Below are 18619 nucleotides of genomic sequence, written 5' to 3'. Positions count from 1 at the left end.
CTTCCCCATATCTGAGGTAGACAGTGGTTGACAGCATTTAATAAGTGTCCAGATGAGCACTTGAATCCCTTCAGCAATGAGGTTTAGGGACCAAGAGCTGGGCAATAGGGTTAATACAGAAGGGTGCCCACTGGTCAGTGTGAATGAGTTGGGCTGAATGGCCTGTTTCCATGCTGTATGATTTTATGATTCTGAAGTCTTGTGTAACATCAATAGAATTTTTTACATTTGTAGACTGACAGAAGGATTAGATAGAAGAGGAGCTCAGTACCTGAAAGGATGGTAGAGGTTGAAACTATCTTCACATTTAAAGAGTACTTGGATATGTACTTGACCTGCAGGGCTATGCACCAAATGCTAGAAGTGTGATCAGATTTGAGGGCTCTTTTTTGACTGCCACAGACACAATGCTTTCCTTTGCGCTGTAAACTTTCTACGACTCAATACTCCAAACACTTACCATAAAGGTCAACGGACCATTTGAAACAGTTGAGATCCTTTAGGACCATCAGTTTTCTGAACAGCACCTCATATTCCGCCTGAGTAGTCTACAATCTGACGGCAAGAACACTGAATTCTCCAACTTCTGGTAAACTGCTCCCCCTCTGTCCCTTTTCTCTCTCCTTCTGATCTACCCAGTCCCCATCACTGTTTCTTTCCCCGTCTCCACCCACTCGATCTGCCCATCACCCACACACTCCTCCCCCTGCTGTTCCCAGCTGCCCACCTCACTCACTTGATTCCATGCTCCACCTTCTTCTCCTATCTGATTCCATCACCTTCAGCTCTATCACCTCCCCCTATCACCTCCCGGCTTCTGACACTGTTCCCACTCTCCCCTCCCCCATCTGCCTATCACCCCTCTTCACCTATCACCTGCCAGCTCTTGCTCCACCCCTTCCCTCCACCGCTTGATACTGCCTATATAGAACCATAGAACAATACAACACAATACAGGCCCTTCGGCCCACCAAGTTGTGCCGCCCTTCAAACCACACCTAAGACTATCTAACCCCTTCCTCCCACATATCCCTCTATCTTAAATTCCTCCATATGCTTATCTAATAATCTCTTGAACTTGACCAACGTATCAGCCTCCACCACCACCCCAGGCAGCGCATTCCATGCACCAACAACTCTCTGGGTGAAAAACCTCCCTCTGACATCTCCCTTGAACTTCCCACCCATTACCTTAAAGCCATGTCCTCTTGTTTTGAGCACTGGTGCCCTGGGAAAGAGGCGCTGGCTGTCCACTCTATCTATTCCTCTTAATATCTTGTATACATCTATCGTGTCTCCCCTCATCCTCCTTCTCTCCAAACTGTAAAGCCCTAGCTCCAGATGAAGGGTCTTGACCCAAACATTGACTGTCCATTTCCCTCCATAGATGCTGCCTGACCCACTTAGCTCCTCCAGCATCTTGTGTGTTTCATCAATTCTATTCTCCCTATACATATAGATCTTATAAAAAAAATGGGAACTACCAGCAAGGCAGGAACCATTGCCTATTTCTAGACTCTCATAAAGATGATGTTGGGACTCCTCTTGAACTATGGCAGTTTTTGTGGAGAATAAACTCTGCTGCACATGGTCTTCCCTCGTTAAAATATCTGACCCCCAGTAGGGACTATTCCTTGTCACTAATCTCACAGAGGGATTTAAATGATGAAGTAACATGTAAGGGTGAAAGTGGATAATACAGAAATTTGAATGCCAAACTACTGTGGAGGCCATGACAGCAATACAATACTATTTCCAGTTGTTTTTTTGCAATTGGCAGGTGTTACGCTGGACAATTATTACCCATTCTCTCCAAACTGGATTTTCTTCCCATTCAAGGTAAATAAGCAGAAAATCTAGGTAGTTATGAAGTTGCTTTGATGTGTGATGCCATGCATAATGGAGGATTAATGGATGTCTTACACCACAAATTTAAGCAAGAATCTTAAAACAAGTATACAAAAAAAAAGGACAGTGCGTGTCTTTGTATTAATTAAAATGCAGTAATAATTAGTAAGTGTTTGGATATCATAGCAAGATTGAAGTTCAAGTAACTTACTCTTTACTTGAACACCAGCACTAGATTATCCACAGCTTTCTAAGACAGCTGCTTGCATGGCTTTTAAAGTTAAATGAATGAAAGAATAATCCTCACATCACAACACAGCCCAAGTCCAATAAACAATTGAGAGAATAAGCATGAGGCTATGCTCAGAAGTTCTGTGTGACTAATATTTTGGCTCTATTTATTGTGATCCCCCTTGCAGCAACTGTATATGTGGAGTCTGTACAGGTGGTCTGAAGTGACCTATTTATGGCCTGTGCAAGATCTAGTTATAAATGATTTCACGGATCCTTATCTGATGTTGACTGTTTCTTTCATGCCAAATAGTACCAATGTAAAACAAATCCACTTACTCTTTTCCAAGCCTGACTGGAGATAGAATTCTCAATAACAATGTTAATCACCATATTATGAAGTTTAGACCCCTCCATGGAGACAGTAAAAGTTTATTTTACATCTACATTGTGGAATAGTGGAGTCATGGAGTGGAAAGAAGGTGCAATTAACAAAAATATATTTCTGCAGAATGATAACATTTTGTAATAATCTTGGCAGGAAATTTAGATGTAATCATAAGAGGAGATTTTTAATAGAAAAATCAAATCAATTCCAAGTAGGAAGATTTTGTTTTATAAGGGATGAAAATAATTAAAGAGATTTAGTATAGTAAGTGATACAGTATCTGAACCTGAGTTTTAAAAATCTTAACTCCAGAGGAGGAGTGAGTAGCAGATCGACAGCAGTTAGACGACTAATGTTTGGTCCACTTTACATTACTTTAAAAACTGCAAGACGTAGGGAAGAGGAAGAGTTTATATGACTAGCTATTTATCACTCTGGAGGAACAGAGAATGTTCAGAAATTACTGGCTGTGCAAAACCAGAAATGTTGGAATAATCCAGATTCAAGTGCCATTTATCTTTATTTCAAATGAAGAATAGTTGAGTGATCAAAACCTGCTGTTTCTGCCAACAAAGAATTTGCAAAGAAGATTATTATGTGATATGTGCAGTTCATCTAAAAATCTTATCAGTTTGATCATCTACATCATAAAGAGTAGAGCTATTTTTTTTTTACAGATTCAAAAGATTATGGTCAAAATACATGATAGTTTTAAAAAAGTCTTTATCTAAATCAGCTCTCTCATTTCACTTTCATTGTAGAGTGGATTTAACTTTCCCCATCTGGGATTAGTCGGATCTAATGTATCAAAAGGAATAAAATGAATAAAAGAACCTATTTAATGAAAATGCCAAACTGGAATAAAAACCGTCCATAAATAGGAAGTGAAGCCAGCTCAGCCATCGCTTAACTCAGTGGTTTCATATATTTGCTCCAGTGTTTAACTGAAACAAATGGACAAGAAGGTGTTGTTCTAGTTTGTACAGAATTTCTCAGGACAGGGGGTAGAAAATTCTGTTAGCTCTGACCTCTATTTAGTCAGTTTTGTTGGAAGGTTAATGTATGTGAAATTTAGGTGAGAATCGATTCAGCTATAATGTCCTCTTCCTTCCTCATGGTTGAACATTTCGCTAGCAATCACGCCTTGGCTCTCACATGACAAATGGCTACTTATGCATGCCACTACTGGCTGCCATTACCTGTGAATCCATAGCATTACTTTCAGGGAAACAGATAAGAAAAGTAAAGGTTAGGCACCCTGTAATGATATGGCCATAAAGAGCAAAGCAGAATACATTCTTAGATGCTAACATAAAGTGTAATGGTAAGACTGCAATTAATCAGAAAGGGCAAGGCAAAGGTAGTGACAACATCAGTAAGTAGATAAAGACTGTTACACTGCACTAGTTTGTTCTGAAAATTGTAAATAAATTTGCCTTTCAGTGAACAAAAAGGATTGGGCTTGCTTTCTAGTCTCTGGGAGTCTTGTTACTGACAGCAGATCTACAAATAATTCAGCAAATCATTGTCCAACCAAAAGGAAAGAAACTGGACCTCTTTTGAACATGTTGCTTCTTGGACACAGTTGCAGTTATCAATAAAATAATAACACAACTAATGAAGAGATATTGTATTTGCGCAGTCACTGCTCAAACAGCCTGATGAACGCAGGGCAAAATTCTCCAGAAAGGACCAATGAAGAACACCAAATTAGTGGTAATTGATGTACCAAGTGCCAAAGAGGTACTTTGTATCTGGCACCGATTTTAAAACAGCCTTATAGATATCCTTGAAACTAATAAGCAAGGTTTGTCTGGATTTGAAAAGCAGGAAGGCTGGAGGTTGATTGAACTAAGTTTGCTGCTTAGGTTTTTGTTCAAAATCGGGAGGTATCAACTTAACTAAGCGACCTAACAATATCAGTGTGTGTGACGGCCTCAGAGGAAGGGCTCACTTGTCCCTCCAAGGAAGAGGACAGAGCAAAATTTTAGATCATAAGGGCTAGGCTGCACTTGGAATAATGGGTGCAGTTTTGGTTGCCCCATTACAGGAAGAAAGTAGAGGTTTTGGAGAGGGTGTAGAAGAGGTTCACCAGGATGCTGCCTGGATTAGAGAGCATTAGCTATAAGGAGAGTTGGACAAACTTGGGTTGTTTTCTCTGGCACATCAGAGGCTGAGGGCCGAACTGATAGAGGTTTATAGAATTGAGAGGCATAGATAAGGTAGGCAGTCAGAGTGTTTTTCCAGGGTGGAAATGTCAAATACTAGAGGGCATAGCATTAAGGTGGGAGGAGGAAAGTTTAAAGAAGATGTGTGGGGTGCCTGGAAAGCGCTGCTGGGGGTTGTGGTGGAAGCAGATACGATAGTGGTGTTTAAGAGGCATTTAGACAGTTTACTTAGAAATAAGAAAGGAGGAAACTTGTCCTGCTGAAATGATTGCACTCCAGTGGATATGTCTTTGGTCACGTGAATTGAACAGAATGTTGAACGTGGATCTTCTGTGATACTGAGAAACAATGCTTGGGCCAGTATATTACATGCATGTAATGGAGGGACATGAATCATGTGCAGGCAAATAGTTTTAGTTTAGTTTAGCATGGTCATCACAGACATCATGGGCTGAAGGGCCTGTTCCTATGCTGTACTGTTCCATGTTCTCAGGGTACACTGGATGAGTAGAAAAAGTGATTTTTTTTCTCATCCTGGAGAAGATTATCAGACTGGCAAACTTAATTCTACCTCTCTCCGTTATTACATTATTGTCTCTTTAGCATTTCTTTTTGCACTACTTCAGCTTGCACGACTATCTTTGCACCATTCTATTGTTTTATGCTTGTTGTTGTATTTGTTATTACCGGGTACATTGTTTACCCTGTGAACTTCACACAAGCAAGGAATTTTATTGCACCCTGGTTGTATATGACACTAAACTAATCTGAATCTGAATTTATGAAGTTGAAAACACATTAACGAGAGAAATGTGTGGCACCTCTCATAGTGTACCACCTTTGTATTTTCCTTGCTGGACAACAAGAGGAATTGAAGGTACTTCTTCTGATTACAAATATTTGCAGAATTCAGATTGTTTGGATATTGAAAATAATAACTTCTTAAGCCTTGCACGAAACTTAGATTCCCGTATAGAGATAATTTGATTCCCCAATACTACACTCTCTCCTCAGCAAGAAGACTTGTTATTGCAAACATTATTTCATATTGGATTAAATATATTTCAAAATTGGATTTTCTCCCTCTGCTAATATGGCCTTGCATGAACCTTTTATTATGATTATACGTTCTGTATGCAAATCTCAGTATATTACATGATTACTTCATTCAATACGTGTTCCTTATTTTAGTGTCTTACTCAAAATTAATTATATTCCATTTGTTTTCATTTGCCATCAACTGGCCCAAGCATTGTTTCTCAGTATCACAGAAGATCCACGTTCAACATTCTGTTCAATTCACTTGACCAAAGACATATCCACTGGAGTGCAATCATTTCAGCAGGACAAGTTTCCTCCTTTCTTATTTCTAAGTAAACTGTAACTATAGTATTCTCATAAATCTTCAGTTCTCTTTTCACGAGGCCATATTGGCTAAGAGACTGTTATATGTTTTTTTTAAGAAAACCCTTCAGCTTCACGATTTTGTCTCTCTTTTATTGCAATTTATTTTTCAAGAATTTGAGTCAATTAAGCAGGTATTTGTGTTTTATCAAGTGTTACGGACTAGGTTACTATTGGTGAATGTCCCTTTAAGATAGAGTTTTGTGTGTGTGTGTGTGTGTGTGTGTGTGGCGTGATGACGACAACAGAAAATAAGGACATAATGATGTTTTTGGAGCAGACAGTCGGAGGCAGTAAGAGAAGAGAGGAGAGGAGAGAGAGAGAGAGAGAGACCAGTCTGCTTGTCTCTATTGATGGATGAAAAACAGTAACTGTGTCTGTCACTACAATCCATGTATGGATTTTTGGAATAATCCAGTGGAGTCCACTTTTTCGTTAACCTGTAGTGGGAAACAGGTATTTGTGTGGACGGCCACGATTCGAGTGCCTTTCGGGGTGGCAGATGCTTCAGAACAAAGCGATGGAGTAGTCATTGCTGAGTAGACATGGAGGTGTCGTATGGGTTCCATCCTGGAACATTTGGATTTCGTGATTACTCTCTATTTTCTCTCTACGTTTTGTCTTCAGTCAACAGTGGTTGTTGAAGAAGCCTTTGCTCACGTTTCACCTTACGGCTTGCTGAACTGAACTTTGAGAACTATTCCTGGACTTGGAGTTTGGGAATTTGCCACACACACACTTCGAGTTTAGTTTTTGGGGTTAATGTTTAAGATCTAACATTTTTATTTCTAACATTCTAACAGTTTTACTTTTATTTTTCTTATTATCATAAGTAGTTATTAATAAAATAGTTTTTAACACATACATGACTCGGTGTGTTTCTTTTGTTGCTGGTTCGTAACACAAGTCATGCTTTTTAAGATTTTCTTGGGATAAATTCCTTTAAAATACATTTATAATATTCTGCTTCCCACTGATGTAAACCTATAATTTTGAGGGACCCAGTAACCTTTAAATATTACGATCATATCTGCATTGTTATATTTTAAATAAATTCTTGATGATGAGTTGAGTTGCAGCCAGGTGAAGGTGAACAAAAAGGTAGATTGCAGATTTATCAATTATAACTAGATGATTCAATTAATAGGTTTCTCATTGATTGAAACATATAACCCTTGTTCTACAAGGCTGTGTGGACTTGAAGTGGCTGTGAATGGATACAAGTTTGTAAAGCTGAAAGGAAAAGACAACGGCAAAAGAAGCTAAGTTTAGTGAGACGACTAGCGTAGGCAGGTAACAGGGTTCAAAGGAAGATAGTGAAGGGCCACCAACATAAGACTCCTTTGTGGAGTGCTAGAAATACATTGCCAGTGGATTTGTTCACAGTCTTATATATGAGCACCATTCTTTTCACCTGGATAAATAATACCAGCCACATAAGCCCCTTTTTGGAGTGTGTTGCATTTTTCCCTTAATCTTCTGGGATTTAGATTCTTTTTACTGCATACCTCAAGGCACAAACTGATAATGCTCTGCTGCTTTACATTTCTCCTATGACACCCGTGAAGCGCCATCACAAAGTGAAAGCGTTAAGGCTGATTCTCTGAAAAATTTATTTTTTTTTAAATCCTGTCTTGCAGCAAAAAAAAACCCAACTTCGAAGCTTATCTAAGCAGATTAATCTAAATTACAATAGTATCTAGGAACATCTGATGTCTTCTGGCTCCATGATTTTCTTTACAACAAATAATGCAGCAGGAGAAAAGACCTCTGAGCTGAACGTGAAGTTCAGTAAAGACATCATTCAGACCACAAACTTGAGCAGAGTGTGAAACAGTCATTCATATCATTTTACATTATATTTTACGAAATGTATTTAATCAATACTTTGAAGTGCCATTTTATCAAATGGCCCCATTGTAAACCTACTTAAATAGCTGGTATCTAAGCAGCTGGAAATATTTTCTAATAAGAAAATAGAGTTCCATAGCAGTAAATAAATAAATAACCCTATGATTTTTCTTAAAATTAGTTCAGTTTGAAAAGGTACTGATGCAGGATTTTTAAAGTTTTGCTGCTGGGTACCTTGTAATTTGCCATCTGCCCAAAATGAGTCTTTAAAAGAAAACGCTAGAAATAAAATCAATATTCTCACATCGATAGTTTTTGATGAATAGTTAATATTTCAGATGGTAGTTCAATTTTGCAATGGTCATACTTAAATATCAAAGAATCACGGTTAAAGCATTATACCACAGCATAACTTACCTTTTCATGTTTATGCTTATCTTTCTCTTTCTCTTTTTCCTTTTCCTTCTCCTTCTTTTCTTTCTCTTTTTTCTCCTTTTCCTTCATCCTGTCCTTGTCCTTATCCTTCTTTTTCTTTTTTTCCTTTTTGTCTTTCTTCTTGTCCTTTTCTTTAGATTTCTCTTCGAATAGTCTTTCTGGAACCATAGGAGGCACTGTAGGCAAGACAGACGGACTCCTAACGCTGCTCGGGGTACTGAACAGGGGTTCTTTTGGAACAAACGGGAGTGGTGCTAAAGGATTCTTAACTTTATGTTTATCTTTGTCTTTATTCTTTTCTTTATCCTTCTTACCCTTTTCTTTCTCTTTCTTCTTTTCCTTGTGCTTTTCTTTGTCCTTTTTAAAGTTCCCATCCTTATGTTTTGCCTTTATATCATCTTTAATTCTAAATTTAAATGGATCCATCTCATGGTCTTTCGGAATTTCCTTAAAAACTTTGGACTCTTTGTTGGCCTCCTTTTCCTTGTTTTTCTCTTTGTCTTTACCCTTTTCCTTTTTCTCTTTATCCTTCTCTTTCAGCTTTTCTTTTTCCTTTTTCTTGATTTTCATCTTAATTTCTTTCTTCAGCTTTTTCTTCACATCAGATGAAGACGTGTGCCTTGTACGTTCTTCGTAGAGTTTAAGGAGGGGTTCTGGAGTAGGTGGAGAAGCAGATGGGGAAGACAGGTAAGGAATTGATGCAGGAACAGAGGGGGGTGTGCCCATGCTTGCCTTCCTAACAACTTCATTGATGGAATCATCCAATGTCCATGACACATTTGTGCTAGTTGTTGGGGCGGATGATGACACAGGGGTTGCACTGCCCCTGCTAAAGCTGCTAGATAGGGAAAATATCCGTGGGGTTGATGATTCTGAAATAGTAAGTCTTCTGGGGCTAGTGAAGATTTCTCCTTCTGATTCTGAACCTGAGGAAAACTCAAAGGGGTCGGGCTCACGCTCAGCACAAGCACGAGCTATAACAGCATTGATAGAGTCATCAATACTCTTATCAGGCACTGGCAACTTTTTTGGAGATGTATCTGAAACATTTGGTTTCTCCACTTCAATCGCTGGATGTGACTGCTTTGTTTGAATGTTTTCTTTACCGAGTTTTTCAGGCCCAGAATTACAGACAGACAAAGGTGTTCTGTTTGGTGTTTCGTTCTTGGTTGTGGAATGAGAAACATTTGGTGGTACTTTTGGACTTTTGGGGCTTTTGGGACTTTTTGTGCGCATCGGTGATTTTTTTTCCGTTTTCAAAGAAGCTTTTGGAGAACGAATGGGGCTCCCCAAAAGTGCCAACTGAGCTCCTTTTGGGGATTTGGGCTTCTGTACAGAAGAAGACGAGATCTTAGATTTGACTTTAGATGTGAATGCTTTTGAATCTGAAGTTTTAGGGGTTGAAAGTTGCGATGGTTTTGGTATTGGTGCAAGCATTGGAGGTTCGGGGGAAAGTGGCAGAGAGTCAGAATGATCTGGTGGCGGAACCGGAGATAAAACAGGAGGCACTCTTTGAGAATTGATCATACTTAAAGGTTCTCTGGGTTCCAAAACACCATCAGGGCTGTCCGTTTTACACCCAGCTGTTCTGGCTCGCTTTGCAACTGGTAAATCGACTGAGTCTGGGCTTTCTAACGGTCTTTTGCCCAAAAAGTTTTCATCATTAACTGCCTCTTCTTCCTCCATTTCCTCCTCTTCCTCTTCAAGAGGGACCTGCATGGCTTCTGCTGATGTACCTCCATCAGTGGGGACCTGTTCTTCTTCCTCCTCTGTGGAACAAAATGCAACATTAAAAAAGGTAGAACTTGCACTTTGAATAGAATTATCATTTTCAAAGTTTTACAGCCAATAATAAACATTTCAATGGCAGTCATTTGTTATGGAGGCATTCTCAAAGGTACCTCTCCATAAAATATCTCAAGATTAATAGCTGAGGTAAAAGACAAAATGACTTAATTCACTCTGTTTAAATGAGGAATTCTGGCCAGGATACTGGGAACGTATGCATTGTTTGTTCAGATGACGGAAATAGAATCTTACTTCTTGTTTGAATTATGCCAATGCAATTTTTTTTACATTACCTAAACCATCAGTACAGTTAAACAAATGTTGCTTTAATCCCTCTTCTCAAAGACAACATATATTAGCCCTGATGCAGGATCTCAACCTGAAACGTTGACCATCCTGCTTCCACAGATGCGGTCTGACCCACTGAGTTCCTCCAGCAGTTTGGTTTTTGTTCCAGATTCCTGAATCTGCAGTCACTTGAGTCTCTAACATACATCTTTGGCAGGTGGTTATACAGAGAGGAAGGTCAGGTGCTCGTGCATCTGATCTCTTATATGTGGCTAGGGTAAGTACAGCAAACCTGGACGTGAATCAAGTAAGCTTTGTGCAAGTCAACCACGTGCAAGTAAATTTCTTTATTTAACTTTACCATAACATTTTGAATTAATTTCTAGTAATGTACGCAGTATTAACTCAATGTAACTGCACTGTGTAATGAATTGACCTGTACGATCGGTGTGCAAGACAAGTTTTTCAATGTACCTCGGTACAAGTGACAATAATAAACCAATACCAATAAAGATATTTTTATTTAAATATTTTTTTTCTCCTTTTGAATGAAAATTTTATTTTTAATCTTTTGATATGTACTTACATGTTTTTGATTATTGGAAAAATTTAGAAATAGCTCAAAGGCATTTGACAGCAGCAAGCTTTCAAAATGTTATTAAGGTGTTCGAGGGGCAGGGACTCAGGATGTGTTGCCGAGTCACAGCTTGCAGACTGCTCGGCTTCACGAGAGGACACTTGGAATTGGAGGGTCACTCTGGATCAGGTTAGTGCAGTGTGTGGCCACCCCAGATGGTATCTTGTATCCAGTACGATCTGGCCCATCATGTTGCCCTTTGGCTATTGTCTCCAGCAGCATGGATAACCCACTGTTGATGGTCAGATGAAGCTAATGTTGGTTTTTGTTCAGGGTGGTGGTCAGGACAAGAAGACAGTGTTTCAGCAGCAGGCAACAGCCTCACTGTAACTGGCAGAAATGACAATCTAAGCATACCTTCTTGATGATGCTCATAAACACATTTGGCTTGTTTTGTATATCATGATGTCAATAAAAGAAGGCATCATGGCATGATTCTGGTGCACAAATAATTGTCAATTTATCATGCCCTTCTATTCATAGATAATCATTCTTGGTCACCTATTTCAAATACTCTGAAAATTAGGGAGAACTGTTTCCTAAACTTAAAGACTACAACATTAAGTTGATCTTCTGACTCAGAGACAAATGCCACCAACTAACATAAATAAAGAAGAAAGACTATAACTGAAATTACAGCAATTCACACACACACACACACATATATATATATATATATATATATATATATATATATGTATATATGATTTGGAGGCAAAATGTCTCAGATAATGATAATGACAACTTTTATCTTGAAATATAATGAATTTGAACCAAACTATGAAAGGAAATAAGGAAATCTTAATGAAATCTGTGCTGACCATTTCAACTTGTAGCTATTTGTGGCATGAGGCCATGGGGGGTATTTCGTTTGGTGGAACTTGCAGAATCATACATTAGTGATCTGGGTAAAATAATCTCTTGGGTCCAGAGTCATTACATATACTCAAAATTAGATGCTGTGTTCTGTACACCTTTCCTATCCAAATCTATTTATATGATAGCATGAATCAATGGCCATCATGAGACAATACCATTATCAGAATACTGGAAATTCTCAGTAGGTTAATCAGTGAGCAGAGAAATAGAGTTAATATCCTTTAACAGACTCACTCATGCACTCAGTGCTGGGATCTCGTGTGTTTCTTTCATCTTATATAAGTGAACCAATAAGCAACTTGTAATGAAAGCTGATTTATTTTAGATTAGCAAAACAGACAATATAGCCACGTGTGAAATTATAATCTCAAACTTCGAAATCTCTGGAAACTTTGCATTGGTAGTGCAGTTAGATGTGCGGATGCTCGTGTGTGTGTGCGCTAAGACTGCACAACTGAGCCTGACCTCCCTTTGTTTTGGACTTCTCTGCAAAGACCTCACCTTGTCAAGTCCACGTGGTAACTGGTGTGCAATACCACCCATCCAACAGGAATCTGAAAACATTGGAGTGAAAGCAAGTGGTCCTTGAGCATGAGACTGCCCAAGGAGAAGAAGCAGGATTATTCAATTGTTTTTCCACAACTCAAATCCAAAATGCATCAGTTGCTGCTTTGGTATCATAATCTCAAGCAAACGGGTCAGCATTATTTGGCTCAGGATGGTTCTTTCTTTGCTGTCCATGGAATATGGAGCAGTATCCCCAGCATTTCACTTGAAATCAGTTGGTCCTCTTTCTCTTTCGTAAAGTCCAGCTTTCACATCTCTGCGATGCTATTGGTAAAACCAATGTTCCTACTAGCTTTGTTCCAACATTCATAACATCATCTGTATTTTGATCAAATCCAACATTGGTCATTTCCTAATGTTATCCTCCTTCAACACATGCTGCAGCTTTGTCTATTCTGGAGCCGGGCTGATGAAGCTTTCCACTACTTCTATATGGCCATTGCGGACTTTGAGTTCCTTTAGCCCTCTAGATGACATAACCTTTGCCTTCTTGATGTTCAATAACAGATCAGTTCTGCATAACTATACCACTCAACAAGAAAGTAATTCTGCAATGAATGAAAGACTTCCCTTGCTGCCTTAATGTAAAACATAAACTGCTGATTTACCTAAACTTCAGTTCAGGGTTTGATTAAGTGCACAGATTAAAGACAGACTGCAAAAAAAAACTACTTTTCCCTGGAGGTTGCTTTGAAACAACTTAGCAATTTTTTTGTGAAGTTCAGGTGGAACTATCAAACAATTACTGAAACTGATAAAAGTTATATATATTCTTTTGTTAGTTCTCGTGAAGCCTGCTTCTTTGATAATTATGTTATATAGCAGGTGTTTTATGTGAAGTATTTATACAATCATTAAGCTCACTACACCCGAGCCAATTTCCATAGATTTCCACATTCTTTCCCTGAGCTTTGCGGTTCATGCATGTCTTTTTTAATATTTTTATCCATTTTGCTTCCATTTAGCTTCTGTGTCCTAACAAAAATTTCCAACAAAATTAATTACTCCTACCATCTTAAGGTAAAATCATTTCCTCAAGTTATCCCTTGTTACCTCATTGAAACTACTTATATTGCTGGGCATGTTCACTGTAATTTTGACATTGTAATTGGGCGGCGCGGGCTCGTTGGGCCGGAAGGGCCTGTTACCGTGCTGTATAAATAAAGTTTTAATTAGAGTGAAGAGCTACAGTCTGTCCAGTTTCTTTGCATATCATCTTCGTTCACTCAGCTTGGGAAGAAGGAGGTCGCTCTGTACTTCAATGATAGTATACATTAGCACAAAATGTATCAATCGTTTAAGATCCAATTAGAACATAGAACATTACAGCATAGTACAGGCCCCTCTGCACACGATGTTGTGCCGACATTTTTTCCTGCTCTAAGATCTATCTAACCCTTCCCTCCCACATAGCCCTCCATTTTTCTATCATTCATGTGTTGATTTAAGAGTCTCTTAAATGTCCCTAATGTATCTGCCTCCACCACCTCTGCCAGCAGTGCGTTCCACACACCCACCACTCTCTGTGTAAAAGACTTACCTCTGACATCCCCCTTATATCTTCCTCCAATCACCTTAAAATTATGCCCCCTCGTGTTAGCAATTTTCGCCCTGGGAAAAAGTCTCTGACTGTCCACTCGATCTATGCCTCTTATCATCTTGTACACCTCTATCAAGTCACCTCTCATCCTCCTTCTCTCCAAAGAGAAAAGCCTGAGCTCGCTCAACCAATCCTCATAAGACATGCTCTCCAATCCAGGCAACATCCAGGCAAATCTCCTCTGCACCCTCTCTAAAGCTTCCACATCCTTCCTATAATGAGGCGACCAGAACTGAACACAATGCTCCAAGTGTGGCCTAACTGGAGTTTTATAGTGCTGCAACATTACCTTGCGGCTCTTGAACTCAGTACCCCGACTAATGAAGGCGAACACACCATACGCCTTCTTAACAACCCTATCGACCTGCACAGCAACCTTGAGGGATCTATGGATGTGCACAGCAAGATCCTTCTGTTCCGCCACACTGTTAAGAGACCTGTCATCAACCTTGCATTCTGCCTTCAAATTCGATCTTCCAAAGTGTATCACTCCACACCTTTCTGGCTTGAACTCCATCTGCCACTTCTCAGCCCAACTCAGCATCCTATCAATGTCCTGTTGTAACCTACAGCAACGTTCTACACTATCCACAATACCCCCAACCTTCGTGTCATCAGCAAACTTACTAACCCACCTTTCCACATCCTCATCCAAGTCATTTATAAAAATCACAAAGAGCAGCAGTCCCAGAACAGATTCCTGCAGAACACCACTGGTCACCGACCTCCAGGCAGAATACGCTCCATCTACCACCACCCTCTGTCTCCTATGGGCGAGCCAATTCTGAATCCACACAGCCAAGTTTCCTGGATCCCATGCCTCCTGACTTTCTGAATGAGTCTTCCGTGAGGAGCCTTATCAAAAACCTTACTGAAATCCATGTACACCACATCCACTGCTCTCCCTTCATCAATGTGCTTTGTCACATCCTCAAAGAATTCAATCAGGCTCGTGAGGCACAACCTGCCCCTCACAAAGCCATACTAACTGATCCCCTCAGTCTATGCTTCTCCAAATGCTCATAAATCCTGTCTCTAAGTATCTTCTCCAGTAATTTGCCCACCACTGAAGTAAGACTCACTGGTCTATAATTCCCAGGGTTATCCCTATTCTCTTTCTTGAACAAAGGAAGAACATTTGCCACCATCCAATCATGTGGCACCACTCCTGTGGCCAGTGAGGACACAAAGCTCATTGCCAAAGGCACAGCAATCTCTTCCCTCGCTTCCCGTAATAACCTTGGATATATCCCGTCCGGCCCTGGTGACTTATCAATCCTAATGTTTTTCAAAAGTTCCAACACATCCTCTTTCTTCACATCGACATGCCCTAGCTTATCAGTCTGTTGTACGCCATCCTCACAAACATCAAGGTCTCTCTCACTGGTGAATACCAAAGCAAAGTATTCATTAAGGACCTCCCCTACCTCTTCCGACTCCAGGCACGTTTCCTCTTTTGTCCTCCTTGGGATTTCCCTTAATCGTACTCGCCAAGGCCTTCTTATGCCCCCTTCTAGCTCTCCTGTCCATTCTTAAGCTCCCTCCTGGTTAACCTTGTAACTCTCCAGAGCCCTATTTGATCCTTGCTTTCTAAACCTTGGGTAAGCCTCTTTCTTCCTCTTGACAAAATATGCTACATCTGTTGTCAACTTCACTCTACCATCCTTGCCCTGCCTCAATGGGACAAACCTATCCAGAACCCCATGCAAGTACTCCCTAAACAACCTCAACAATTCCGTTATGCACTTCCCCCAAGAACATCTGTCCCCATTTACACTCCCAAGTCCCTGCTTAATAGCATCATAATTCCCTCTCCCCCAATTAAATACTTTCCCATATTGTCTGCTCCTATCCCTCTCCAAGGCTGTGGTAAAGGTCAAGGAGTTGTGGTCACTGTCTCCAAAATGCTCCCCCATCAAGAGATCTGAAATCTGATCAGGCTCATTGCCTAGTACCAGGTCCAGTATGGCCTCTCCTCTAGTCGGCCTGTCCACATACTGTGTCAGGAATCCTTCCTGGACACACCTAACAAACTCTGCCCCATCTATCCCCTTTACACTAAGGAGGTGCCAATCAATATTAGGGAAGTTGAAATCACCCATGACAACAATCCTGCTATTTTTGCACCTTTCCAAAATCTGTCTCCCGATCTGCTCCTCAGTGTCTCTGCTGCTATTGAGGAGTCTGTAGAATACTCCTAATAGAGTGATCACTCACTTCCTGTTTCTGACTTCCACCCACACTGACTCAATAGACGAACCCTCCAGGACGTCCTCCCTTTCCATAGCTGTGATACTGTCCCTGATCAGCAAAGCCACTCCCCCACCTCTTTTACCTCCGTCCCTGTCCCTTTTGAAACATCTAAACCCTGGAATATCCAGCAGCCATTCCTGCCCTTATGACAGTCAAATCTCTGTAATGGCCACAATGTCATAGTTCCATGTACTTACCCATGCTCTAAGTTCATTACCCTTCTTCCTGATACTTCTCACATTAAAGTAGACACACTTCAGCCCATCCAACTGACTGCAATTTTGCCTTTTCAACTGCCTATCCTTCCTCACAGTCTTTCTACATGCTGCATCTACTTGTACATTAAATGCATCAACCTCTAACCCAACACATGGGTTCCCATCCTCCTGCCAAACTAGTTTAAACCCTACCCAACAGCTCTAGCAAACCTGTCCGAATTCATGAGCTGTGCCCCAATTAACAATTTCTTTGTAAAATTGCTTCTATATTGGACAGTGGAACATTAGAGGTTTCAGGTTTTAATAGAAGGGTCTTACACAACTAACAGCAACCTACAGTAGGAAGATCCATTTTAATTTTTAGGTAGTGTCTTCAAGGTGGTGAATTTCAGCAAAACTGGCAAATTCACTCCAGAACTATGCTGGAAACCTGATAATAAACGACCCACTAAAAAGAGGGTCGAGATCATGATGTTATAAATTTCACAAAATAAGTGTTTCTATTAATTAGGTGCAAGTCATCAAACAATGGACACAAACTTTTTAAAATCCAAATTCAAAAATAACACTTTTCAATATTTTTTTTATCAGAATCAGCTCTATCTTGTTATTTGATTATGCCTTAGTGAATGCAGTGTTGTTGTAACTAAAGAAATCATAAGCAAACCATTTACACTGGCCAGGAAATGTATTCTGGATTCGAAATTTTATACAAGAACCTCGTTCCTACTTTCTGACTGTCTTATATAACTTTCCAGCAACAGCAATTGGATGAATAATTAGGTAAATTGCAGAGTGCTGTGGACGCAGCTCAGTCCATCATGAAAACCAGCCTCCCCTCCATGGACTCTGTCTACACTTCCCACTGCCTTGGAAAAGCAGCCAAAATAATGAAAGATCCCTCCCACCCTGGACATTCTCTCTTTTCCCCCTTTCCATCGGGCAGAAGATACAAAAGCTTGAAAAATTGACCTGCACGATTGGTTTGTAAGGCAAGCTTTTCACTGTACCTTGGTACAAGTGACAATAATAAACCAATACCAATACCAGGCTCGAGGACAGCTTCTACCCCGCTGTTATAAGACTATTGAATGGTCCTCTTGTACGACAAAGACGAACTCTTGACCTCACAATCTACCTAGTCATGGCCCTTGCACCTTATTGTTTACCTGCACTGCACATTCTCTGTCACTGTAACACTATATTCTGCATTCTGTTATTGCTTTGGGCTCGTACTACCTCGATGTACTTATGTTTTGAAATGATCTATGTGGATGGCATGCAAAACAAAGTCTTTCCACTGTACCTCAGTACATGTGACAATAATAAACCAATTACCAATAAATCCTCTACCGATTAGAAGTCAGTAGTTTACAAAACAGCCTTGCCAAAGGTAGAACTGCACAAGGCCTATTGGAAGGAATTTAGCGATAGTAATGGAATATTGTACAGCTATACCTTACACAACAAACACAGGTAAACAAAGAGAAGGAAAACATTTGATTGGGCATGGGAAAGAAGGACTGGTGATAACACAGGTGGCAAACACATCGAGAGGCATTTTAAAAGAAATTCATTTTCAGGATCTGGGCTTTGCTGACAACTGCAGCACTTATTGCTCAATCCTGATTGCTTTTAGGAAGATGGTGGTGAGCGACCTTGTTGAACTGCTGCAATCCTTTTGGTGAGAGTACACCCACATGGCTGTTGGGCGGGAGTACCGGGCTTCAGACACAGTGGTGGTGAAGTACCAGCGATATATTCTCAAATCAGGATGGTGTACAACTTGCAGGGCAACTTTAGGTAGTGATGTTCCCATGCATTAGCTGCTCGTACTTCTTGCTGGTAGAAGTCTTGGATTTGGGAGGTGCTGTCAGAGTACACTGGGCATGTAACTGCAGAGCATTTTGTAGGTGGTAAAAATTGCAGCCACTGTGCATTAATGGAGGGAATGAATGTTTAGGGGGTGCCAGTTAGGCAGCCTCCTTTCTCCTGGTGGTGTCAAGCTTTTTGAGAGTTGCTGGTGTTGCACTCCTCCAGGCAAGTGAAGGATAATCTATCCCC

The 18619-nt window shown here is 40.2% G+C and overlaps 1 protein-coding gene across 1 annotated transcript in view; it reads right to left on the bottom strand.

The window, feature by feature from the left end:
- The window catches only part of taf3 (TAF3 RNA polymerase II, TATA box binding protein (TBP)-associated facto), a 157521-nt gene that overhangs the window by 34524 nt on the left and 104378 nt on the right, over positions 1–18619 (bottom strand). Inside the window, exon 4 of the mRNA XM_052034131.1 lies at positions 8308–10094. Coding sequence (XP_051890091.1) covers positions 8308–10094 — 1787 coding nt within the window. The remainder of the gene's footprint in view (positions 1–8307; positions 10095–18619) is intronic.

Source organism: Pristis pectinata, chromosome 19 (assembly GCF_009764475.1).
Source record: "Pristis pectinata isolate sPriPec2 chromosome 19, sPriPec2.1.pri, whole genome shotgun sequence".
Taxonomy (NCBI): domain Eukaryota; kingdom Metazoa; phylum Chordata; class Chondrichthyes; order Rhinopristiformes; family Pristidae; genus Pristis; species Pristis pectinata.
Note: the sequence above shows the minus strand (reverse complement) of the source record. Positions and strands in the feature narration are given on the sequence as shown.